At 47.2% G+C, this 26572-nt stretch overlaps 1 protein-coding gene across 3 annotated transcripts in view; it reads left to right on the top strand.

The window, feature by feature from the left end:
• Prr5l (proline rich 5 like) overlaps positions 1–26572 on the top strand; it is a 169141-nt gene that overhangs the window by 108293 nt on the left and 34276 nt on the right. For all 3 annotated transcript variants that reach the window (XM_032903788.1, XM_032903786.1, XM_032903787.1), the window contains exons 2-4: positions 1605–1889; positions 3066–3146; positions 16808–16856. In XM_032903788.1, the coding sequence (XP_032759679.1) occupies positions 1726–1889; positions 3066–3146; positions 16808–16856 (294 nt within the window). In that variant the 5' untranslated portion in view covers positions 1605–1725. The remainder of the gene's footprint in view (positions 1–1604; positions 1890–3065; positions 3147–16807; positions 16857–26572) is intronic.

The raw sequence follows: 26572 nt of genomic DNA, 5'->3' as shown, positions 1-26572 counted from the left end.
GGTCTCTTGTCTGATTTATCTGAGTTAACTTGGCCAGAAATATCAGAAAAACACAAACAACCACGCTCTCAGACAAATCCACCAAATCATTTCGAGGGAAAGCGCCTTTGGCTGTTTTCTGCTTCTGTCTGCTGAGAGGATTGCAGTGGTTGGCCCAAGTGTGCATTAAGAAGGGCATGGGAGGCGCTAGCTGTCCCTGACGCCCAGGAGTGCTTCTGAGCATGTCTGCTGATCTCATCTAATCCTTCCCCGGTCCTGAGACGTTAGCACCTGAGAACAGTAAACTGTGTGTGTCTGAAGTCACACAACTTGGAAGGAGCTAAGTTAATTCTTGAAACCCAGAACCAAAGTTCACTGTTAAGCCACCGGTGCCCACCAGATGCTGTAAAGCACCTTGCGATTTGCCACAAGGAATGAGTGTGTGTGTGTGTGTGTGTGTGTGTGTGTTTGTGTGTGTGTGTGTGTGCGTGCGCGCTCGCACACTGTGGAAGTCAGAAGAGCACTTTGGAAGTTGGTTTTCCTTTGATACGAATCATATGGATTGAACTCTGAGTTGTCATGCTTGGTGGCAGGCACCTTTACCTGCTTGTGGACACTTTTTATAATTTTTTACTTTTTCTTTTGAGTTGGGGGGGTCTAAGTTTCCAGGTTGACCTTGAACTCACAGTGATATGTATCCTAGGAGTGCTTTTGATTTCAGATTTCTCCTTCTTTGGCCTCCTAAGTAGCTGAGATTATCGGCCTGCACCTAGTCCTTCTCAGGAGCAAAATTACTGGACCCAACTTGCAGAGTCAGCTGGACTTAGAAATGCTTAGGGCAAAAGGAAGATAATTTTGTAAAAGAGAACAAAACTTAGCTCAGAAACCTGGGAAAGAGAACAAGCAAGACATGAAGCCTGAGGCAGGGTCATGGGACACATAAATGGGACACATGTGACAGTCCTATGGCTGTCATGTTACCATCTCCCAATACCTCAGTGCCCGGAGCATATAGGCTCATAAGTGTTTATTGAAGAGACAGGTTCTGGAATAATCAGTCATCTTTACCATAGAGTATGAGTCTCTGGACGGCTGGGAGGGTCTGGGCCGTAGAGATTTTGAGTGCTTGACACGTTACAATGGTTCAACCATGTTGAACAGTAGATATGTCCTGGTGGACTGAATGAACACATAGCAGGTAGGAAAAGGACGGTGAAAGGCTTCTGGGAGAGGGAACCCCTTGACATGGCTGTTGGGACAAAGGGTGGGAGGTCTCTATTGCCAAGGAAAAGGAGCTTTTACCTTCTTCACGAAAGCTAGCTTTCTTTCAAAGGCTGTGTAGCGCAGGCATAGAGTGCTGGCCTACCATACACTAAGCCTTGGGTTCCATGCCCAACACGCATGCACGCACGCACGCACACACACACACACACACACACACACACACACACACACACACACACACACACACACATGCACACGGATGGGAGCCTCAGCCACAATGGAGGCTCTTGCTGTGTCTCTTTTCATTGATTTTTAGGATCATTTGGCTAGAGAGTCTAGCCAGCATCCTTTGGTTACGTGTTTTCAGCCAGGTTCTCAATAAAGGCGGTCTCTCATTTCAGGTGCTGGCTGACAGTAGGGTTTTAAGACACCCCAGCAGCAGCGTTGAGAGAAGCCTTTCTTTCCTGTGGGTGGCCAGAAGCTTCTGGTCCTCAAGACACAGCTCAATCCTCACCTGGACTTATGACCCGCGGCCTTGCTCCCCTCCTGCCCATTGAGTTCCACAAGATGGGCTCCTTCCGCCGGCCTAGACCACGATTTATGAGCTCCCCTGTGCTCAGCGAGCTGCCCCGATTTCAGGCTGCCCGGCAGGCTCTGCAGCTAAGTTCCAACTCAGCCTGGAACAGGTAAGGGCTTGTGGGACCAGCACCACCAGGGAGGGGTTTGGGATGATCTGGGGGAGCCCTGAGCATCTGCTGCCTCTGAGAGCCTTGCTCATGATGTCTGATCATGGTACCAATGATGAATGGGGCAAGCATCCCTGTTTTCATACTGAGAAAGTAGCTCGTTGTGAGTTCTGGCCTGTCAGGGTCAGTTTTACCAGCCTAGGATCACTGGCCTAGAATTGACAGTTACTGTTCATGCCCCCTAACACCCTATACTGGGTGAGTATCTAAGGGTGTAGGGTCTTCCCAGTGACCTCACATCACCCACTTCTCCCTTAGGAAACCTAGGTGTGTTTCTGTGCAAAACTCAGTGAGTGGTATGTGCCACAGTCTCTTTCACCCGAGCCACTGGCACGTGGGGGAGGAGAGGTAACTTTGGAGGCCGTCCAGCCAAGTTTGTGAACCAAGCCCCATGTAAATCAGCAAATCAGTATTGCCTTATAAGTCAGTAGGCTGTTGGTTTTCAAATCTGTGTTGGGCTCTGGATAAATGAAAGCATTTCTGAACTTTCTGTGTGCCTGGCCACCGGGCACACTCAGCTGCTGCAGCTCAGGAGGGCTGCCTGGAATGTTCCGGCGTTCTGAGGATCATTGTCCTTTGTAAAATTCCTCAGCACAGACAATATTATAATAGACTCTCCTGCTGATGCTTCCGGCCTTGGTCCTTCAGAATGCGGAGTTGAGCCCTGACTGTGGCCCTTTAAGAGACGAACACCAAGGGGATAAGGCAGGACCATGGAGAATTCTATTAGAAAGGCTGCCATCATTTCTATCTAAGATGGTGGCTTCACGGTTGTAAGAACAGGCAGGGCCAGCTCCTGCTGGCAGTGAACGCTCTCTGGATGCTTGCAGAGCCCAGTGATGGCAGTTCTCAGAGAGCTGCTCCATTGCTTTTCTCCATGTGAGCAAGGGAAGAAGCCCTGGGTGACCTCCCAGAGGCCTAGAACTACCTTCGAATTCTTTTGCCTCACCCTCCTCCATACTTCGTACTCCTGGGACATTAAGGAAAGGGAGAGAAGACAGCTCTGTGTATGCCTCAGGCTTCACAGCTCTTCTATGACCTTACCTGTGGGCTGTTTGAGAATATGGCCCCTGGAGGCGGATCGCCTAACTGGGATGTGTTTCTGTCTCTCTGCAGTGTGCAGACGGCTGTGATCAACGTTTTCAAAGGGGGCGGCTTGCAGAGCAATGAGCTGTATGCACTGAACGAAAGCATCAGGTACTTGGCTGGCCAAAACCAGTGTTGTTTTCCTGTTAGGGTACGTAGGGTCCTCCCCACCTCCCAAAACCACAGCTCTGCTTAGTCCTTGTTGCTCCTCCGTTCGCTGTTGAATTGCTCTTGTAGTTGATGTGTCCTGAGACCATTGCCACCTAGACTTCTCATTCTGATATGTCGCCTATGCCCATGTACATAATGTGCTTGTGCAGGGGGTACAGATTGATAGATTGGGGGCTGGTATAAATTCTGTAAACGTTTATTGAGCTCTGTCTAACCATCATAGTTAATATAACTTAGTGTTTGAGGCCAGATTACTTGAGACTTGTTGCTATTATTAAAAGACATAGTAACAAATATTAGAGTACCTCCTTGATAACCAAGTGCTGGAGCAGACATAGGTGAACCTTGCATTTCTGGGTTGTTGTTATTGTCTGTTTGTATGTTTATTTTGAGACAAGCCCACGGTGACCTTGAGCTTACTGTGTCACTGAGGATGGCCTTGAGTGCCTGATCCTCCTGTCTCCACCTCCGGATTGCTGGCATTACAAGTGTAGGCTACCATCCTTGGTTTGTAAGATGCTGGAGATGAAGCCCAGGGCCTCTTGGGTAGTGGGAAAAACATTCTGTCAACTGAGCCACGTCCCTGGCTCGCTCTCTTGGAATGTATAGTCAGATGGGAAGACGCTCATTAGTCAACCAATCATGACATAGTTGATATGATAAAGTGTGGTGATTGACTTGGTCTCACCAAGAAGTCAAGGGACTATAGAGGTGATGCTTTTGCTGTGATCTGAGGGCCAACCGGGATTTGTTGGGGGAAGGGGACTGCAGGTGGGAGATTCAGCAAGTGCAAGGTCGACCTATGTTTGCAGGAAGCCAGGAACCGAGAGAAACCTAATGCAGAGGGTGCAGGAGGCAGGGTGGTGGTGGTACACTGGGATTTGTGTCCTGGTGAAGTGACAGCCCCAGGATCAGCCAGGGTTAGGAGGTTGAACTAGCTAGCCTTTTAATTCCTCTCTGGGTATGTTAAATACAGAATATCTAGGCTAAAGTCCAGCCCTGTGGTGGGCAGAACAACAAACAAGGCCATTGTTCAGGCCTTGTTTATGTTGAATTAAGGTCTGTGTTAAGGTCAGCTGGGTGTTTAAGAGCTCTGTTTTCATTAAAACCTGTACAGCACAAAGAAGCAGACAGCTGTCTTACATTTCTCCTATGCACTTGAATTTCATGTCACAATTACATGAATGTGGAAAGAGACAAAAGAGACCATCTAGCCCAGAGCCTCATTTTACAGGGAAGAAAAGTGAGGTCCTGAGAAGGTATGTGACGGGGGCAAAGCCAGGTCACCAGCCACAGAGTAGCAAGAAAGAGCCCAGCTTATTCCAAGCACTAAGTTCCTGGCCTTTTCCTGAGGTTCCTCAGCCCCCCAGTGGAAGTATAAATAAATAAGTCAGTGGATCAGGAATGTGCTAATTGTTTCTCACCTCAGGAGACAGATCCTGACATTGTACTTCAAAGATCTTTGCAGGCAGCTAGAAAGGTGGGTGCCAACCCCAATGGTCACCTGCCCCGCAGCCCAGAGAAGCCACTGCATGCCAAGGGGGTCTTCTGAATGGGGAGGCTGCCTAGAGAATGTAGTAGTGTTCCCACAGTGAAGATTTTTATTTAAAACTTCTTCATATTTTTGTTTCTTTTTAAAAATTATTTTCAGACTCTCGCTGCGTAGCCCCACCTTTCCTGGAACTCACTGTGTAGACCAAACTGGCATCTATCCCACAGAGATCTTCCTGCCTCTGCCTCATGGAGATAGAGGATTTCTGGAGGGGAAACTGGGAAGGTGGATAACATTTAAAATGTGATAGAGAAAATAGCCAATGAAAAAAAAAAAAAAATGAAAAAACAAAAAAACGATTCAGAGGGTTAGTCCAAAGATTCAGAGGGTTAGTCCATGAGCATCATGGCGGGAAGCAGACAGGCATGGCACTGGAGCAGTAGCTGAGAGCTTTGCATCGCAATTCACAAGTAACAGTGGAGAGACACTGGGCCTGGAGCCAGCTTTTGAAACTTCAAAGCCCAGCCCCTAGTTAGACACCTCCAACAGGGCCACACCTCTTAATACTTCCAAATCATTCCAACTAACTGGGGACCGAGCATTTAGACATACAAACCAACCTATGGAGTTCATTTTCATTCAAAAGACCACACCTGGACATCTCACGTTATCTCAAATTGCATAAAGCAAGCCAGCCAACTTGCTTCCACATCGGCGAGTGTATGTAGACACACATGGCTGCCCAGTGACCACAGTCCTGAAGTGGACGTGCCGCTCTGCCCACATTCTCACAGACGTGGGCTTTGACTTTGATCAGTTCTAGGCTCTTAGTATTCTCCAGTGTAAGAGAAGCCAGGCAGCACTGGATTCAGAGCCTGGGGAATCCAGGCTAGTTAAGTCCTATGAGGTTGGGGAAGTTGCTTAATTTTTCTGTCTGTTTCTCCTTTCATAAAATGTGGGTGATAATGGCACCAACCTCATGGCAGTTTGGAGGGTTGTAACTTGCTTAAGCGTCCTTAGCACAGAGTCTGATGCAAAAGAAGTGTTCAGCGAACGTTAGGCTTTCTCTGTGTTGTGATGAGTGTTTAGGAATAATGGGGGTTATGTTGTGAACGAGCCCACAGTGCCGAGTGACGAATTGTCCTGGGGACAGAACCAGCACGATAATCTCGATAGTGTTTTGGATATGAGGTAACCTCTCTTTGAACTTGAGAGCTGCTCAGAGCGTGTGCTTGGAACTAAAGTTTGGGTGAGGCTGAGTTCTTACAAGGACAGCCAGCTATTTCTTCTTTCTGTGGAGACCAAGTCTAAGAGGAAATGACTCTCTTGGTTCTCCATTCTGTTCAGCCAAGCAGTAAAAATCTTTTTGATCATCACTAATCCACTCCCCTGGGTCTCTGATCCCAGCCAGGCTTGGCCCCCTTCTTTTTTCCCCCTCTACCTTCCTGTCTTTCCTGCCCCCTCTTGTATATATGTCTGTCTGTCTGTGTCTGTGTCTTTTTGTCTGTGTGTACACTTGAGGTGTGGGCAGAGGTTAAAATCAAGTGCCTTCCTTGGCTGTTTTGCATCTCATCAATTTTATTTATTCCTGGCCTCCTTGGGCACCTCTATTATAGATAAACACACACACACACACACACACACACACACACACACACACACACACACACACACACCTTGTTTTATTAGCGGGGAACATTGAACCCAGGATATATCTATTTGACTAAGCTGGGTACCAGTGAGATCTAGGAAAGCGCCACCATCCCAGTGCTGACCTCACAGACCCATGCTCAGCTCTTTTGTGGGTCTGGGGATCTGAACTCAGGTCCTCATGTTTGTGCAACGGCACTTTGCTGACAGCTCGCATGGCTCTCTTTCTAGAAATGTAGTCAGGATGCACCTGGGAGAAATGGATGCTTGAAAGTAGGAACCAGTGCGCAGGATGGCCAGAAAGCAGGCGCGCTTGTGTAACTGGATCTTATAATTCAGCCATTGCAAGTGTTGGCCCTCTCTTTTAAGACGTGTCATTGAAAACATTGTCTTTGCAAATAACCTTTGAAGTCATACAGGGAAGGACTTTGCTCCAAGTTTGGCCAAGTTCTAAAACATAATATTGAATTTAGACACAAGTATTTCCAGACCTTAGGAGTAAGTCCATCCAAAACAGAGTGGCCAGTTTTCCCGAAATGAGAGTCAAGACACCTGTTTTGTCAATATGAAAACCATAAATCAGAATACTTTCTACTTGCAACTGCCTTGGGAAGCAGAACATGACTCGATATTCCCACAGGCAAGGAGATGACCTTTCTGAATAGAATTATTCTGGCCAGACTGCCAGCCCTCACTGTCCACAGTGCTGGCTCAACCTGCACACCTTTCTGTCTGAGTTCTCTGGAGCTTGGATGTGGTGTTTTAATGCTCCAGCTTCACCCTTGACAGGAGTGGCCGAGTCCTGGTGTGGATCATGTTCTTCCTTAGGAAACAGTACTTTTACATGGCCAGCAAGGGCTGGAACAGTGAGAAAACAAAGATTACCGTTTACTGTTTCTCATGAGAACCTGGGTTGGGGTGCACTGACAGAGGGGCTGTTGGTGTTGTTACCCATCTATCAAGAATTTGTGATGGGCTCTGCTTGGTCCTAGACACGTTCCTGAGTGGCCATTGGGTAGATCTGAACTTGTATTAGAGGAGAGCTGGGCAGGGGTTGGCCTGGGGATGGGATTGATTCCTAAACTGAAATCTGAGGGATAAGCAGTTGGCAGTCAGGTACACAGGGCAGTGAGGACATAACTGTCTGTCTGTTTCTCACCCTATAACCTCAGCTTCCAGGGAGGACTTTTTCTCTGCAAAAGTAAGCATTCAGAGGTAAGGCTTTCGGAAGCTGTAGATGCATTATCTATCTGCGGCTGGCCTGAGGGAAATGTACATCCCTCCTCTCTCCAGTCACACCACTTCTGTTCTTGGGGAGCAAGGTAATGGCGTAAAGGGAACCCCAGAGATGATTAAGGAGAAGAGGCTCCGGTAACCATTGATCTCTGGCCAGTCTGAGCTGAGACTTCCGTCTGAGGACTCCAAGGCTCAAATCCCAGAGGGCAATCCACCTTAGAGGTTCGCATCCTTCTGAGATTGCTGACTAGTGGAAGCTGGGAAAAGCAGGGGCTGAGAAAAGGGGGCGCCTAAGTCCCCCCGGGAGGGTGGTTAATGGCACCAAGGCCAGTGTGAAGCATGATTCCTTGAGGCCATGACTGTACAAGTACCTGTTTAGCAGAATGCACCAGGCCCTTCTGAGGCTGTGTGCGGACTCACTCGTGTACAAGCGTCATGCCTGGAAATTGGATACTGTCTCCCTGTTGTATGGATGAAAGTACAGGTTCACAAAGGTAGACTAGCTCACTGGGGCCATCTCTGCAAGAAGTGTTGGGACTTTATTTATTTATCGTAGTGGATTTTTTTATTTATTTACATTTCAGATGTTATCCCCTTTCCTGGTTTCCCATTCATAAACCCCCACCCCATCCACCCACCCTTTCCAGCCTCCCTGCCCTGACATTCCCCTACACTGGGGGGTCCAGCCTTGGCAGGACCAAGGGCCCCTCCTTCCATTGGTTTATGTTGGGACATTAAACCCAGCCTGCCATGTTGTCAGAAGACAGTAGAATCCTGCAGAGCTGACACAGGCCACATTCTGGCCTGATGCACTTGGGTATGGCCTCACTAAAGGATCTTGAAGTAAGTGTGGTTGACGGGATGATGTCTTAAAAGTAAAACCTTAGTTTGGGTGGGACTAAGATAAGATTTTATTTTTCTTTTCTTTTCTTTTCTTTCTTTTCTCCTCTCTCTTTTTGAGACATGCCTCATTATTTAGTCCCAGCTAACCTGGAACTCACATTGTAGACCAGGCTGGTCTTAGACTATCAGAGACCCTTTTGGTTCCACCCCTCAAGTCCTTTATGACTTGATTAGTAAACCACCAGGCGAGGCCCCTGAGGGCTGTCTTTTGAGCTCATTTGGCTCTTCCTGATCTCATACCTTGTGCTGCAGTTGAGAAACTTGTCTTTGGGGGACAGGAAGGTCCTTAACAAGAAGTAGCAACTGGAGACCAATGCGACTGGCCCATGTGTTGGTCTCAATGTTGTTAGAAATCTATTCTTCTTCCCTAAAACTCACTGTTTCTATACTGTCTGGAAAGTTCCAGTCTGGCAATGTAAGATCCCTAACCCAGGCTTAGGCCAGTCAAGCACCCTGAGATTTGCCTGCTGGTTTTAGAGGAATTTTCTTCTGCCCCTTGCTCCTAACAGTCATATTCCCTCCCTCCCCATCTTGTCTTCTTCCTTTGTAGACACAGTGTACTTTCTCCATTTGAGTTCTCTGTGCATTAGTCTCCTATGGGCAGAAGGCAACGTGAAGGATTCCCACCTGGGAGGCTGTTGGAGTATTCGAGGGTGTGCAAGCTGTCCCATGCAGCATGCACCTCATAATCAGGAACTTAGCTTGTGCCCAGTTATTGGGTGTCTTTCTTCAGTGTTCCCACTGATACCCATTGGGGTGCAGACAGATATAGGGAACTGGTAGTGATGTGACCCATCCAGGAACACTGACTCCAGTGTATCCCAGTGGAATAGGCCAAAGGGCTTTGAAAGGCCAGCTTTTGTATGCTACCACTTAAAAGGCTGTTGCCTCCAAACAAGCCTTGTTGGAGTTGCTAGGTGGGATCTTCAGAGGAGGAACAATCAGGTTGGCTGAGCACTGCATTGACATCTGGCTTGGAGCCTGCCTGGAGGGCCTTGCTGTTCCTGGATTTTGAAGCAGTTGAGGCAGGTCCCACAAAGCGGCCTAGGGAGAATGTGGGGTAGCCAACTATTTAACAACTAGTACTGCTCTCTTGACCCATCCTAGCTGAATGGTGGCCTACTCATCTCTAATGTTAACTTGGGAAGGCAATTAAAGCAAGCTGACAAACAGAAGGATTTGGCTATCCTGCTCCTCCACCCCTCAGCCCTCTACCCTAATGCAGGGGTGATGGTAGTTGGTGGGGCAGGTAGCTTCTGACAGTCCCTTCTGCCCTGTGCTGGCTGGATCCCAACTTTGGAGCTGTCTACTTTACTTTCAGGACAACAAGAACGGAGACCACGTTGACAACATGGTATGAGGAGGAGATCCAGGGTCTAGGTCAGTCGTTCTCAACCTTTCTAATGCTGCGACCCTTAACCATAAAATGCTTTTTGTTGCTACTTCATAACTGTAATTTTGCTAGTGTTAGGAATTGGAATGTAAATATCTGCTATGCAGGATTATCTGATAATGCAATTCCTAAAGGGGTCACGACCCAGGGAGTTGAGAAACCCTGGATTATGTAATCACAGGAAGTCCTGTGAACTGGGGTGGCAGCTCAGCTGGTCAATGTGGGCAGGTGTCAGGGTGTGACACAGTATAGCCCAGTACCTTGTTCCCTCTTTTTTCCTGTTGTAGCTCCTTCTGCCTTCTCACTGAACTTCATGCTATTTCTGCTTTCACTGGGCTCACATGTCCCACGTAAACATTTCCTTCCCATAGCTTTTGGCTCCCTAACTTCCTTCTAACTCAGCTGCTTGTGGTGGAGTGGCTTGAGCAGAAGTCTGTTGTCAAATGAAGTCCCGGGCCTGGGAATGTGAAACTGATCGTGTGGGTATGTCCTGGACTACACGTCTTTTCACATCAGCCACATCAGCCTTGCAACCCCTTTCCCTTGTGGTGTCTACCTTTTAACCCTTTGAGAGCTGTGCTCTGGGCCTAACATTGCTCTTCTATTCACATTTCCCAGGGCCTAAATCTGAGGTTGGGCAAGGCCTGTCTGCTGTCCTGGGCAGGAGTGAAAGAGGAGAAAGATGGGGTCCTAGGGCTGTAGGCTTCAGAGTCAGCCAGACCTGATAGAATCTTCATGACCAACCCTTGCCAAGCCTTACCACAAGTCAGAAGCTCGTCTACAAAAGAAGATGAACTCGACCGCCTCTTGCAGGCGTCCTGTTCTGTAGGTGTCTCACTAACCCCAGATTCTCTGAGGACTGGGATAAGGAAGGTCGGGTGCATTTGCCTGCTTGCTGCCCACTGTTAGTGTCAGGGAATTGGCCATCAGTATTCAGACCCAGGCAGCTGCTTCCAGACTTAATGAGCTGTGGTCTTGGAGGTCATCTTGGTTAGAAGCAGGGCTGTTTCTGCTCCTCTGCAGATACTGCTTAAGCTAAACCACAGAAACACAAATGCTGTGCATATCAAGGGCCTGACACACGTGAGTAGTAAATCGACTGAGAAAACGAGATACCATCTTAGGTACAATTCGTGCTTATTCCTTAGTATTTTTAATGTGTTCCAGCAGATAATTGTGTTTCTGTTGTTGGAAGAAATCTGGGAAAATACAAAACTGGGAAAATAGAAGGTAGGTTGCCAGAATTCTAGGCTTCTGAGTCTCACACGAACCTGTGTCTAGGCACTAGCAATCCAGAGATTTCTCCCTTTTGCAACTTGGAGATTGCAGGCTACCATCTCACGAATCCGGCTGTCCTTCAACCTGCTTTTCTCCTCTCTCTGTGCTTTACCCACGAACTAGATAAACTTGGTGAGCCAGATAGCGGGGGTGAGAGGGGAATTACCTTTGCTTTGATTTAGACCAGTATCTCTGATGCCTTGCTTGTGTGTGTGTGTGTGTGTGTGTGTGTGTGTGGTGTATGTGTATGACTTGTGTTTGTCTGTGGTGTGTATGTCTCTGTATGTGTATATGTGTCTGTACATATGTGTGTTTTTGTGTATATGTGTCTGTAAGGTGTCTTTGTGTATATGTTTCCCTATGTGTGAGTGGTGAGTTTGGGTGTGTCCTGTGCGTATGTATGGTGTGTGTATTTGTGTGTGTCCCTGTGTGTGAGTATGTATAGTGTGCTTGTGTGTATATCCTATGTGTGAATGTATGTGTATATGTCTGTGTCTGTGTGTTTTTGTATATGCATGTGTCACTGTATATCTGTCTGTGTATATATGTATCCCTCTCTGTGTGTATGTGTTTGCGTTTTTATGTGTGCAGGCACATGCATGCATGTGGACCAGTGGACAGCCTTGGGTATCATTCCTTAGGAGTCATCCATCCTGTTTCTGAGTCTCAGTGACTTGGCATCACCAGATCTGGACAGCAGGCCCCAGGATTCCTCCCGTTCCCCATTCTCCAGCTCCAAGGTTACAAGTGCACGCCACTGGGCTGGATTTTTAAGTCTAGTTCTAGTCTCCAACTCAGGCCCCCAGTGTGATTCTTAAGAAATCTCGGCTTTTGAATGAGAGAGTGGTCAGGGAGGAGACCTTTTCCTGGGTCCTGACTCCTCTTCTTCTTGCACCTGGCATCATATCGAACACAGAACAGCTTTCTAGTAAATTATTATAAATCAAACAATTAATCAGTGGGCTTGCTGTTCCCCTTGCCAGTTTTTCTTTTCTGTTTCAGTGGGGAAGGGGTGCAGATAAGAGGGGCAACATCCACTGCAGTCCACTGGAGAGGGCACTGTTATCTGAGTCAGGGTCGGAATCTGGACTCCATCTGACCTGAGAAGCTAGACTGGGTCACATAGCCTCGATAGGTAATTTAAAAACAGACCATGGTGAAATGCAGGAAAAGGATTAATTAAATGTAGTGATATTGAAAGAGGGGGCAAAAGGGCCTAGTAGTCCCTCTTTGGGGTCCTGGCATAAGAATTTAGGCTTAAATAAAGGCAAAAAGTGCATAATTAAGTGGTCTTGGTCAGGGTGTGGTTCTGATCATCACCGCCCATCATTGTCTCAGATTTAGACTGAACTATGAGACGCTCTGACAAGTTGGCAAACTACGTGAAATCTCTTTCTGGAAGACAAATGTCTCCTTTGACTGGCACCTGGGTTCTGCATTTTCCTTATTTGAACATGGGATTCCTGGGGAAATTCCAGTTTCTTAAGAACTATTGTCTTGGTAGTCTGATGGGTTACGGGAGGGAACACGTGTCCACGTGTCTCTTTCAAGTGTCTTTACTGTCAGGATAGCCATAGACTGAGGTGGAAATGCGGGAGACCTCGTAACTCTCAGTTTGGTTGACATGTGAATAGAGGGTTTTTTCTGAACTGCCCTTTCCTTGCTAGACAAGGGCAAGCAGAATAGACAGTGCAGTGGCAGCTGTGTAACCTGACTCGGCTGTGGTTTACCCGCAAGTTGGCCCCAGCACTGCTCTCATCCCTTGGCCCCGGCTACCTTTCCTCACCTCCTCTTCCTCCTCTAAGTCCCCTTGGATCAGTGGTTCTCAGGTTACCAACCCAGGGAGCGATGGAAGTGCTGGTTCTCAGAACGTTTAGACTGTCACCCCTCTGTCTGCCTGCTTCCTGATATTACACTCTTGCTTGGAACTTATTCCCACAGTCCTTTCTTGGGTTTCAGGCTGGGGCAGTGAACCGTGCCACCAGACAGAAGAACTAGTGAGGTAGTAGCAAAGTTCAGAACGCCGATAAAACTCATAACTGAGGATGGCAGGAGTTTGAAATAGCTAGGTTCCTGTCCTGGAGTGCGTGACCACAACACCCCACTAAGAGGACCATGGCAGCATAGAGCTTAGAGTTCTTCATGCTAATGTGGTATCTAGACAAGACCTGAGTAATTAGCCAATGAGCTTCCTCAGAAGGTATTTAATCTCTGGCCCACCCCGAGTAAGTCGTATGCATCCTCATCTGCCATGAATAAACCAGTTAGGACAAGCAAGGACGGTCTTCTTTATTAAGGACCATCATGGGGAAGGCCTTTGTCATACAGAGTCATGCCTCTGTCTCTGGTAGAAGCCTCCCAGCCCCACCCTGCCCCAGGCTCCACACAGGCCCACAGCCAGTTCCCAACTCCCTGGCAGATTCTGGGTCTATAGAATCTGAGAGCCACAGCCTCCTGTCCCAGCACCCCACCCCCACGCCCCAGTTTCTCACCTGAAGGAACACAGCCTGGGGCTCCTATCTTAGACTGCATTCACCTCCCCCGAGGGATGTGTTAGAATCCCACAAGCCTGGCACCCCAGCAGCAGGGAAGAAACGCAGCCTAGTGCCTTCCTGAGCTGGGTATTGGCTGTGTTCCAGCTCCCCAGGGGAAAGGCGGAAACGCAGACCCACACTCAGTAACCGTGGTGGTGGCTATTGTTAGTTTTAGGATCATTTTAAATAGTGTTTTGAACGTGATTATATTCATGCAGTCAAAAATGTTATAGCTGCGGCTGGGGAGATGACCTGGTGGTAAGGTATTGTCACATAAGTGCATGGACCTGAGTTTGGTGGCCAGGACTAGTGCCTATGTGAATAGCAGCACATGGTAGTGTGTATTTGTAATCAAAGTACTGGGAAGACAGAACCAGGAGGATCCCTGAGGTTCGATGGTCAGTGAGCCACAGGCCCCAGTGAGAGAGACCTGGTCTCAAAAAATAAGATGGATGGCTCCCAAGGTGTCCCACCTGAGGTTGGTTGATCTCTGGTTTCTGCATGCACATGAATACACATGAACATACACTTGCATACATACACATGTGTGTACATGTGTGTGCGTGTGTGTGCGTGTGTATGTGCATGTTATAAAAAGGTATAAGGTGGAGAATCTTTACTGTACCCCAAAAGCCTAGTTCCCATTTGTTCCTCTTCAAAAGCAGCTGCTATTATAACAGTATCTCATTGAGCAGTCTTCTAGAATATCTGTCTGCATGTGTAGGAATATGCATAGAAATGCATCTGGTGCCCTGGGACTCCCTTCCCAAGGACCATAGTCTAGATTAGACTAGGCTAATAAGGTCACGGTATGTTTTGTGACCCTGAGTCCCTCCAACTTCAGGGAATCCAGTTTGCTAAACTGTTGCCTGGCCCTCCTTAATTTATAGTCAGTTTCAGGATCCTCTAGTCTCTTCCCCGGGGAAGGAGAGGAGAACACAGAGCCTTGTGTTTTTCTGTGTTATTTTGAAAGTGTTGCATGTGTCTAAATCTCAGGGTGCCTCAAGAATTTGCAGAAGCCGAGATCGCCAGCACAAGGCTTACACACGTTCAAGCTAGTCAAAATTCCAACATAGATGGGGGAAAGGCACACAAGACCTACTCCTCACCCTTCCCACGTCAGAGGACCTATGACAGCTAATAACAGGGGACAGTCATCTTTTCTTTGGGGTGTGGCCACTAGTCACCTGGGTTTTCTCTGCTCCATTAAGACTTTCTGGAAATACTTAGAGGTGTTTTTTTTTTAATGATGAATTGAAAGCTTATGATGAAGGTTAACAATCACGGACACCAATTCTACGACATGTTGTTTGGTCTCAGTATTATTTTAGTCCCTCAGTGTTGTGTGGCCTGGTCTATCTGATAGGACTTGGCTCTTCCTCACAAGCTTGGCTTCTTCACCAACGGTCCTGAGACTTTCCAGTGGACACAAAGACTGTCAGGAGGCATTTTACTTCTTGATCAGAGGCAGACTCCATGCTTTATTTGGCCTTGAAACTTCCATGCATGTAGTACTAGCAGCTCAGTTCCGTTTTCTCCCCCCAAGACCCTAGTACCACAGAGATCAGAAGACGGCATAGGATCCTCTGGAACTGGGGTCACAGATAGTGATACATTTATAGTCTAAGGTGAGAAACTTTCTCCTGTACCAGGTAACCTGGGCAGGCCTTAGACAAAGGGCCCCCTCCTGTGAGCCTCAGTGACAGCATCTGTAAGACTGGGTAGAGGATAAGGGAATTGTGAGCCTCCATGTGGGTCCTAGAAATAGAACCTGGGTCCTCTACAAGAGCAGCAAGCGCTCTTAATGGCTGAACCATTTCTTCAGTCCCAGCCCAATAGCCTTTGCTACATTTCCACCACTCAGACAACCCTTGGGTTGAATTGATAGAGTGGTTCTTAGATTGGCAGCTGTTAAGGTGAATCTCGAAATGCTTCATCTGTTTGCTGTATTTCTGCTGTGGGAAAAGGGTGGTGCTTTTCATGTGTTTTCCGTTTTCCACACTTTTGTGGAAATTTCAAACCTGAGTGTTTCTCTCTTATTCTGTCCCCAAATTCTTGTTCCTGTTTCGTGCACATAATGGCATATTGCTGTGACCGCCTGTTTATTCATCAGTGACATGTGTGAGCATGTTTTGGGGGAAGTTAGTACCCAGCAAGATTGTCAGACATTTGAGCATTTGCTCCTTAATAACCGTAGCAGGTGGGAGAGGCGATGAGAACACTGAAGTCAGGGAGATTTTGTTCCCTGGAGAACTTATTGGATTCCAGGAGCCTGTTTTTCTTGTTTTGAGCTTTTTCTCACCTTATCTGAATCAAATCCAAGACGGATCAGTGGGGATGGGCCCATTATTTTTCACAGGGGGAAGAAATCTGTGTCCAAATCTCTATTTGTTCATATTTCCAGCACTTAGGATGCTTTGATATTGCCTTCTGAATGTATTTATTAATATCCACATCCTGCACCCAAGAGTGGGAGCTATGCGAGCAAAGACCTTGTCTGTCCTTCTCACCCTGGACCGTGCTGGCACTAGAATAATCTGTGGGACCGTACTGGGCAGCTCAGTAAATGTGTTGCCTAGGTAACCAGAAACACAATTTCCTCACTGTTGTCTTTTTTGTAGACTGCCCTAGTACATTCAGGATGAGACAAGACCATCCCAACATATCCTCAACGTGCATTTTAAGTCTAGGCGTCTCTGATGGGCTTAGAGGAGAGGAGACATGGAGTTATAGGAAAGGCATTGAGTTTGCAGAGAAGGTCTAGGTTTAAACTTTGGCTCTTGGCTAATTGGTAAATGGGGGTAGGCATGATGTCTCTATCTATGCAAATTGTAACCATGATACCATACTGCACACACTTGAAATCTTTGGATGAGGAACGTATTAAAAAAAAAGTGTGTTTTAGACTTAAAACTGCTTATAAATGTTATCACTGTAGAAGCATGGGGGCAGAGGGCTCTACCAGGACCTAGGAAAGAACATTTCCTCTCCCGCCTGGGTTCCACCCCTGTGCTACTGGTAAACACACTTGTCATCATTCTTTGGAATCCATCTTTAGCAGCTATGACTGCATCAGTAGCTGCCTGACTCTGATTCTGCGTTTCTCTCTCCCCAGGCGGCTGCTGAAGAGTGAACTTGGATCGTTCATTACTGACTACTTCCAGGTAAGCTTGGAAGGTCCCAGAGCCCATTATACACGCAGTTCACACACCACCAGGGAGGGGTGTCAATCCTGTACATTTGAATGTTCCTCCAATGCCTACAGCTACACGTGCTGCGGTGACCGTAGGGAGCTGCTGCGCTGGCTTGGCCCCTGATGTTAGTGGGAATCAGTCAGATCACTTGCAGTCAGACTTTTGAGCCTTAGGACTCATTTATATTGTTAAGAGATTGTTGCTTGGGCTCCATCTGTCTGTCCTTATCATGTGAGAAACTGTGCCTCAGAAGCTTCCAAATACATCTTTAATCAACATACAGAAGAACATATAATGCTTCCATGAGAGGAAAAAGTAGTTTCCAGAATAAGACAGAAGAGTGGTGCTGTTGTGCATATACAGATGTCTGCATGGCCTGCCTTCTAGAAGCTAGTCTTTTCTCTTCTGGCCTCCCACTATATAGTCACGCAGTTCCTGGGCAGCTGCACTGTCACGCAGTTCCTGGGCAGCTGCACTGTCCAGCTCTGGAACACAGGCAGGAAAAGGCAGAATCCACTTAAGATTACTGAAGACATAGCTTTCCACCAGAGGACCATGACTTCCACCACTGCCCTAAATCCCTCCTGTCCTATGTGTGGTGTTTAGTTAGGTTATGTGCCCTTTGGACAGATTATTTCTGGTCACTAGGCCTCCTGGTCTGTTCTGTTGACAGCAGGATTGGTAGGACAGGCAGACTTCCTGCCTGCCTACGTATTGTTCTGGGGTTAAGAAAGTCAAAGTCTCAGGTGTGTGTGTGTGTGTGTGTGTGTGTGTGTGTGTGTGTGTTTCTTTCTCTGCACAGGACAGTTTCTAAGTCATAGACAGCTGCTGCCTTGCTTCTGAGCAGAGGTGTTTGGGAGCTGGATATTGATGGTGAGGTCAGCCCTGCTTCTCGATCATTCTCTAGGTGGGTCTGGGCAAGCTGCTTTATTTCCGTCTGTCTCAGTTTCCTTGTTTGTAAGATGAGCACAAAAATATAGTTCACCCCATTGTGCAGTTTGCGTGAAATAACATTCTCTCTCTTTCAGAAGTTGCCATTTCTCTCTCTTTCAGTTTCTTCTACAAAACCAGGACCTAACCTTTAGGACCTACCTGTATAGGGTTGCTATAGGGACTAAATATGTTTTTATTTACAAAACCCTTGCTGGCTAGCACACAATAAGAGCCTAAGTGTTGGTTAAGTTTATCCTGGTTCTTATTTATTGTGCTGAGGCACAGTCCCATCCATTCTAATGGGACAGAAATGTCAAAATACATGGGGTCTTGGTGGTAGTTTGTTTTGTGTTATTTTGAGCACCATTTTAAAACTGTTTGGAGAGATTTTTGCAGTTAGAAAGTGGGACATCATATTTGTTCTGTTTTGTTTTGTTTTTGACTAAAGTATCAGGAAATACCAGACTTATGAATGCCCACTCTTAAAGAATGACAGACACCAGTCAACTAAACACAAGCTCATATACACTTGTGTATGTGCGCGTGTGCAAGACACACACACACACACACACAGACACACACAGACACACACAGACACAGAAACACACACACACACACACACACACACACACACACACACGAGGAAACAGTAACCCCTAAATCTGGTCAGATCAAGATCCAATGGAAGCCTGGAGTTCAGTCAGGTCACCCTCTGCTGTGTGGACAGTAGCATCTGTTGTGGGCTGGGGGTGGGGTGAGGGGAGACTGAAGACTTAGAACGTGATTGTGAGTCCTGACTGTGAATCATCGAATTTGCCCTTCACTCAAAGGTCAGCCTTTACCTCACTCCGCTCCCCTGTGGTCTCTATTGATTGGTTTGAAGGCAGGCAACTGAGAAGAGATTTTTTTTTTCTTCGTAAGTCCTGAAGAGGAACCTGCTGGGCTGCTGTCTTCTGGTTTGACATTTGAAGGAGATGGGGTCTGTGTGGTTTCAGTCAAGTTCAAATGCCAGCTGTCTTTTGGTGTTGGGGGCTACCCCAAGGCCGGTAGGGTGTGCCTAGTGAGGACTTGTGCACGTGGGAAGCCCTGAGGTTTTGGGAGGTGACTAATACTGCTTACAAAGATGCCAGATACTTCAAAACTAATAACCACATCATTTCCTACCAGGGACCCAACCAGAGGAGCTGCTTGGTGAATACCAAGTCTTTTTCTTGGGGTGTGGTGTGGGGAGAGATTTTTCAGAACTTTAAATGTGGAGTTTTCCTTATTTAGGGTGAGAAACTGGAAAAAGACTCTTCTAGACACATTTCTAATGCAGATTTTACTTTTTTAAAGTTGTGGGTGTTTGTTTACAGCTCCACACCTCCCCAGAGTTCTTAAGCATTTACTCTCCTGTTTACCTCTGTCAACATTTTAGGGAGAGGGGGAAGGATTGTCTACTGTACCAGAAATGACTTTTAGAGACCTAAACATGGCAATGAATAACATCAGAGTTGGGCTTAGAAAATGTTTGCTTTATCCCTTATAGTCAAGCTAGAGAAAGTCTATGTAGTCTTTTCCAGGACTTGGTAGGCTCCTTATTTAAGGAAGAGGGAGCTAACCTTGAACTTGGCATCTTTAGCTAGGGATAGTTGATGGCTAAGGTTCCGAGCCAGTATTTTGTTTGTTGCTAGTTAATTTCTAAGCGATTTTTCCACTTGTGGTAAGTGGTGCTGCTCCCGGTTCCTTTTAGCACTCAGAGTGACAATTTCGACAAGCAGTTTAAAGAAAAAGAAATTGCTCATAAAGGATAACAATGCAGGTGTCCCTGGCTGTGGTCCCCGGGGTGAAGGTTGTTCTGGAGACATTCAAGTGGGAAGGTTAGGGCGGGGCAATGCTATGGTTCCCAAATCTGCACAAGAAATCTCCACACAGCAAGGAGTCACGGAGACAAGGGAAGCTTCTCGGCAGTCCAGGCAGTCCACCGCAAAGCCTGAGAGGCTCAAACTAAGGATCTGGAGGAAAGAGTAAGGAGCCTTGAGAAGCCGAGCTCTAGGACAATCAGGAAAGTCCCTCAACCCCGGTTGTTTCAGAAGAGTGTAAGCAAGTTTCCCGGTCCGGGGCTCCTCAGAGTGAGGTCTACAGCCCCACCCCCACCCCAACCTCCACACATGCATTTGAAAGTTACGTTTGCTCTTTCTTGGAACCCTCGTCTCCCAGTGAGAGCTTGCCACTTGCAGAGTCACAGACCAAGCTCTTCCTGTCTGGGTCTCAGCTTTAGCACAAGTGAGCATTTTTATTTTACAATTTTAAAGAAAGAACAGCCACAGTGAAGAGTAATGAAAATGACCTGGGGTGAGGGCAGAGGCAGCAGGTAAAAAAAACGTGGCTTATCTCTGGTCTCCACACAGAGAAGACAGCCTGTTTGGGCTGCAGGAACTTGAATAAATTTCCAAGAGACACTGGCCAGAAAAATCTGTGACATTTCCAGTATCGACTCCCTCCCCCCTCTCCCCTCCTGTCTGTTTTGAATTGTGACTGAGAAGAAAATTGAGGTTTCGGAGTAGAACTCTCTCCCAGCGACTGCCTGGAGGGATAATTGTTTCTGTCGTGCTTGAAAGTGGGTATTATAAAGTGATCTGCATTTTGGATTCCTTAGTGAGGTATCTCTGTGGTTCAACACATGGGGCGGGGCAGGGTGTCGAATACCTCCTTTTCCCAGTTCTGCCTCTGTGGGTTGCACTGTTTGCTAAAAGTCTTGCCCCAAGCTCGGAAGGTTCCATTTCTTTTGGTGGAACTAGAGATTGCTTCATACAGAAACTAAGTCAAAGGCTCTGAGTGAGGGAATGTTAGGGAAGAGGGGGACATGGACAGAGCATTTACCAATAGGTCATGGATGCCTGGCTGTGTTTGACGTGTGTGTGTGTGTGTGTGTGTGTGTGTGTGTGTGTGTGTGTGTGTGTGTGTGTGTCTGCGCATGCACATACATACACGCACATGTGAGTGCTGGGGGATCCATGTATGTGAACATATAGGTATCTGATTACTGCAAGGGCCCCAGGAGAGACTGGTCATCACAGTACTAGGGAAGTGTGCGTTTGGCAGTAGCTGAGAGGAGACCCATGGTGAGGGGTCCCAGACAGAATGGAGTTTAAAGCTGTAAACCAATGCAGGAATTTAAGGGAATCTACACCAGTACCACATGCAGTAGCACTGACTGACCATGGGGGTGGAAGGCAAGATCTTCAGATCAGGCCCAGAATAAATAAATAGAAATGAGTAAGATAAATAATTATGAAGATGGGACAGGGTGAGGAGAATATATCTTGGGGTTTTCAAATCCAAACCAGATGGGGGAGACAAGGTACGATTTCCACCTCAGAAGCCTTCTGTAGTAAGCAATATTCCCCAGAAGGAAATGGAGATCATGAGGTGGCCAGCTGGGAAGAAGGGAAATTCCATGCATGCTCTGTAGGTTCAAAGGGGGGGGGCAGTGCACAAAGGAGCCTGACCAGGAGGATTTGTTTTTTTAGGTGAGAAGGTCACTAGGGTTGAGGCTTGAATGGTATTCAGGACAAAGGCATGGTGAAGCCTGTATACAAGGAGTGGCTTAGCTGTTCCTGGTGGCCACTCCCACCTCTTCTGGGGTGGGGCTAACTAAGTAGGGATACGGAAAGTATTCATCCAGCCAGGAGTTTCTGAAGCTTTCTTGCCCCGAGTCTCCCAAGTGGTTACATGAGTTTTGTGTGATTATCAGAGTATTTTTTATAACGCTTTCTCATACTTTATGAAGCAAGTGGAAAAAAGAATCTTGGAATTGATAACTTCAAGCCTTAATAGGTTTTAGATAAGGATGAAAACCAATAGGTATGCTGTGGTAATGGATCATTAGCTTTGGATGTGTGAGGGGGAAGAATGCTTAGGTACAGAACGCTAAACGTATTTTTTGTCTGAGGGGTCTTTGTCACCCTTCTTAGATCCATGGGAGCAGGATTTCTTGGTCATGTAGGCCTGTCGCTCTGTGTGAGAATGTTATCTTAGGAGCCTGCTATGTGTGAAATCGGATTTAGAGCACACCAGATAGGGACTGGCTTGAGCCAGGGTTGGTGAGAAGGCGAAGCTGAAGTGAACTACAGTGGGTGCTGCACGTGAGGTGGTGTAGTGAGTGGCTGTGGCCATCGGTGGCCATAGGAAGCAGAGGTTGCTGTGAATTTTTGTTTAGTATGGCAAGCCCTCTCTGCCCCGTCTGAGAGTTAAGACGAAGGCTGAGTTTGTAGCTCAGTTGTCAGAGTGCTGGGTGAGCATCCATGGGGAAGTGTGCTCAATCCCTAACACTCTAGAAGCCAGGAATGGTGGTGCATGCCTGTAGTCTATTTGACATGGAGTTCTTCCTCCTGGGAAGCTGGGGCTGGCATTAGTCTCCCCCCCCAGCTTTCTTGATTACTTTTTCCTGGGTCCTTCTGACTGGGTTGGGAGGTGTTCTGCTTGATAGGTGACATAATGTTTGGCAAGCTGTAAACACCCCCCCAACACACACACACACACACACACACACACACACACACACACACACACACACACACACACCCCTACCCTCTTCTCTCCTCACCTCAGCACATCGATCCTGCCCCATGCTGCCCTGGGTAAGCTGATCTTTTCCCCTAATCAATGGCCAGTGGCTTGGGAGGCTTTCCTCCAAACATCCTTGTCGGAGGTTTTTCCAAGCTTCATTTTTCGGTTTGGAGCCCATTTCTCTGTGTCTTAGGGGGAAAAATGTCAGCTCTTTCCACTTCCGGATCATTCTGCCACTTCATTAATGTCCTGTTTTGTCCATAGCCAAGTTCACTGATGGTGTGCCAGAAGGATGTGTTAAGTAACAACCAGCCCGTTGCCAAGTCCCTAGTCATTTCCTAAGGAGCTACTATTTAATAAACTGGTGGTTTGTGATTTGAGGCTGGCCGGGGAGGTGGTTGGGAGAGCCATTGGGCTAAGAAGGGTCATGAGAAAGCAGAGTTTCCAACTCTGTTGCCACTGTCATTCAGCAGCAAATGTCTGTCAGAACCTTTTCGATCCAGGCACTTGGCAAGGATGAGAATTCTTTGAGGTGAGATTCAGGAAGCTTAGAAAAATAGTAGGGAACACCTGAACTAAAGCTTACCTCTCTCTCATTCCTGACCCCCTTTGCTTTCTTCCTTCCCTCCCTTGCTTCCTTCTTCTTTTCTCTCCCCTCCTTGGTTTCGGTGTCTCAGAACCTTTGAGCAAGCCTAGGTCTTGTAGATGGCAAATTGGTATCTTCCTAGGTGAAGTGGATGGCTGTGGTGTGATCTTCACAGTCTGCAGGCCCCGTGCTAAGTGAAAATGTGGCTGTATGGGGGTGTGGACGTCCATCTCTTTCCCACGGGTCTGCCTCTGCTACATATACAGGTCACGTAACCCCTAAGAGGTCTTTGCAGTCTCTACACTGCGACACGGAGACCACAGGGTAGGAGAAGGACAAGACCCACCTAGTTATTAGCAAATGTGTCACAGCACCAGACTCCCAGTGGGGGATGGCTGCCACCATGTTTCTGTTCAAGAATTAGTAGGCTTGTGTTCGGCCCTGACTCTCTCAGGGTAGGGTGGTATTGGTAGGTCAGAGTATGGGTGTGGCCCAGTACCTGGGCATGAAGCGCATTCCTCCTGGGAGGCAGTAGCTCCAGACTCCTGTGTTTTATGTTACAGTAGTTGACTATACCCTCCTTACAACACACACTCATACACACACACACACACACACACACACACACACACTCATACACACACACACTCATACACATACACATGCACACACACACATACACACACATGCACACACACACCACACACACTCATACACAGTCACACACATACTTACACACAAACACAATATACACAGTCATACACACTCACACAAAAACAACACACACGCACGCACACATACATGCACATTCACACACGCGCACACACACAAACACTACACACACACTCATACATATACACACACACAGATACACAACACACACATACACACACACACATAGACACTCACACACACATGCACACACACACTCATACACACATATGCACACACACACACACACACACACTCACACACACACACACACACACTCATACACACACACACATACACACACTCATACACACACACACACACACACACACACACACACACACACACACACACACACACACACACACACACACACACACCACACACACACACACACACATACACACACACACACACTCACCACCCTCTCTCTCAAACACACACACACACACACACACACACACACACACACACACACACACACACACACGGCAGGGGCAACTGCAGAGCATTAAATGCTAACTGCAGGATGCTTTGAATGCTAGACCCTAAGAGATGCAGATGGGTGGGTGCCTGCATGGCTGCAGATTCTCCCAAGGGAAGACTCCTCCTTGACCTGTGGTGTTCTAGGCGAGGGGTGGGATCAGAAGCAGTCCTGGCAGCTGAGCAAAAAAGTTGTACAGTTGGTTGTGTGGTGTGTGTGTGTGTGTGTGTGTGTGTGTGTGTGTGTGTGTGTGTGTGTGTGTGTGTGTGTGGTGGTGGGCGTTTAGGCAGGTCAAGGTAGCTGTTCTCAGAGAAGGGAAGCTAGGTGCTGGTGTGCCCCTGAGAATCCCGGAGGGTTCTGCAGGCAGGGCTGAAGGAAGGATTCCTAGTGGAATGTGAGCTGCATTCCTGTGGGTTGGAATCTGGGGTAGGAAACTCTACCCTAACCTCAGTTACTGGAAGATCAAAGCATTTGTGGCATGCTTTTCAAGGAGTTTTAGCTTCTTGGAAAATGAAGCCCCTTAAATATCAGCAAATCTGTGTGAGAGCAGACTCTGGTGACCACAGGCTCCAAGTGGGGAGAAGGACTATATGACCGAAACGGCTCCTTCAGAACCCATGTTTTTGTTTTGATCTAAGCTACAGAATTTCTGTGCTGTGTATCATGAGAGCCTTAGAAAGAATGTTTGCTGTGTCATTCCCTCCCCCATCAGAAATAGCTCCTTTTCCTTGGAAACACATAGTTTTCCTGTTTTCCTTCTAATATCTCCTTGAAGGGAGAAGACCCAGGGCCAGGAAGGAGGCTCTGGACCATCTGTTGGAATCTATTTTTTCTGATTCGGACAAAGAAATTTTTATCAAGTGAAGAAAGTGGGAACAGATTTAGGAAACCTGTGTCACCTCTTCCATCCCCTTAAAAACACTCTGATTCTAATCTTGATTTCTTAAAAGTACAAAATAATTCTTGTCACCAAAATAGGCAGTCGATTTTAAGTTCAACAAAGATTTGCAAAGCACCAGCTGTACCCAGAGTCGTGCTGGAGTGGGGTCCTAAAGTAAGAAGTGGCCCTTGTCCTCTAGGATCTAAAAGCCTAATGGACATACTCAGTATTTTTTGTGTGTGTGTGTGTGTGTGTGTGTGTGTGTGTGTGTGTGTGTGTGATCCTAGTATTCATGGGTATGTGTGTCCCTGTGTCTCTGTGCATGAGGCCAGGGCAGGATGTCAGATGCCCTGTCTCTCATTCCCCACTTGAGTCCTTTATGGCTGAAGTTCATACTAAACCCGGAGCTGGGCTGGTAGTTTGCAAACCTCAGGGAGAGCTTCCTGCCCCAACCCTCTTATAGTGCTGGGTCATAAGTACTTACTACCACACTCCTGCTACTTGGATGCTGGAGATTTGAACTCAGGTCCTCATGCTTGCCTGGTGAGTACATACCTACTGACATATATCCCTAGCCCTGGATGTATTTATTAATTCATATTATAACCTGGACTGGCTTTTGGGTTTGTTAATTTCTTTTGGCACCCTAGTTTGCCACTGCCTTCCTCAGGGAATATAATTAGGGTAATGGGACAAGATGATACAAACCCCTCCTGGAATATGTGCCTTGCCAATGTGATCAAAGAGAGCTTGCAGATTTGTTTTGGAAGAAGGCCCAGGTACCAGTGTTGACAACAGATGCTCAGGAGTCCTTCAGTGCAGAAGGGACCTTTCTGAGAACCTGGTCTGGCTCAGAGGAAGTGCTGGGACAGATACTCTAAAGCCGTGGTTCTCAACCTCTTCGAGGGTCCCATAGCAGCTATCCTGAATATCAGATATTTACATGATGACTCATAACAGTAGCAAAATTACAATTATGAAGTAGCAATGAAATGATTGTGTGGTCGAAGGTCGCCACGACATGAGGAACTGTATTAGGAAGGTTGGGAGTCACCGTTCTAAGGTCACAGTGGCATTTGTGCTCAGGTGGTGTGATGGCTGTCCTTTGCCCTCATTTGAGTACTCTTTCTCATCTATTTTGGCTGCCCGGAGGTCTAGATCAGCCGACATTGGACTGTGTTCTTACTTTCTGACCCAGAGGCAGATGCAGTTGCAGGGCCAGAGCTGGAGAATAGGTTGGCGCTTCGTTGTCATTCCCTGTGCAGTCCATAGTAATTTTTTCCCCTCCAGGAAAATTGGCACGCTTCAATGTAGTGTTATTCTAACTCTAATTCGAGTTCCATCTGCCATCTTGACATTAAACAGTGGCTAATTACATGTTAAAATCGGGTCATATCTGAATCCCAGTGGGTCATGCATGCCTGTCACAGAAATGTGCTAGTGCTTTGAAAACTCTCTTGGCACAGAGGCAGGAGAGATGGCTCAGTAGGTAATGTGTTTGTTGGGCATGCATGTGGCCCTGAGATTGGATTCCCAACACC

The sequence above is a fragment of the Rattus rattus genome, chromosome 5 (assembly GCF_011064425.1).
Source record: "Rattus rattus isolate New Zealand chromosome 5, Rrattus_CSIRO_v1, whole genome shotgun sequence".
NCBI classification, from domain to species: Eukaryota; Metazoa; Chordata; class Mammalia; order Rodentia; family Muridae; genus Rattus; species Rattus rattus.
The sequence above is the reverse complement of the archived record's forward strand: the minus strand, read 5'-3'. Positions and strand labels throughout refer to the sequence as shown.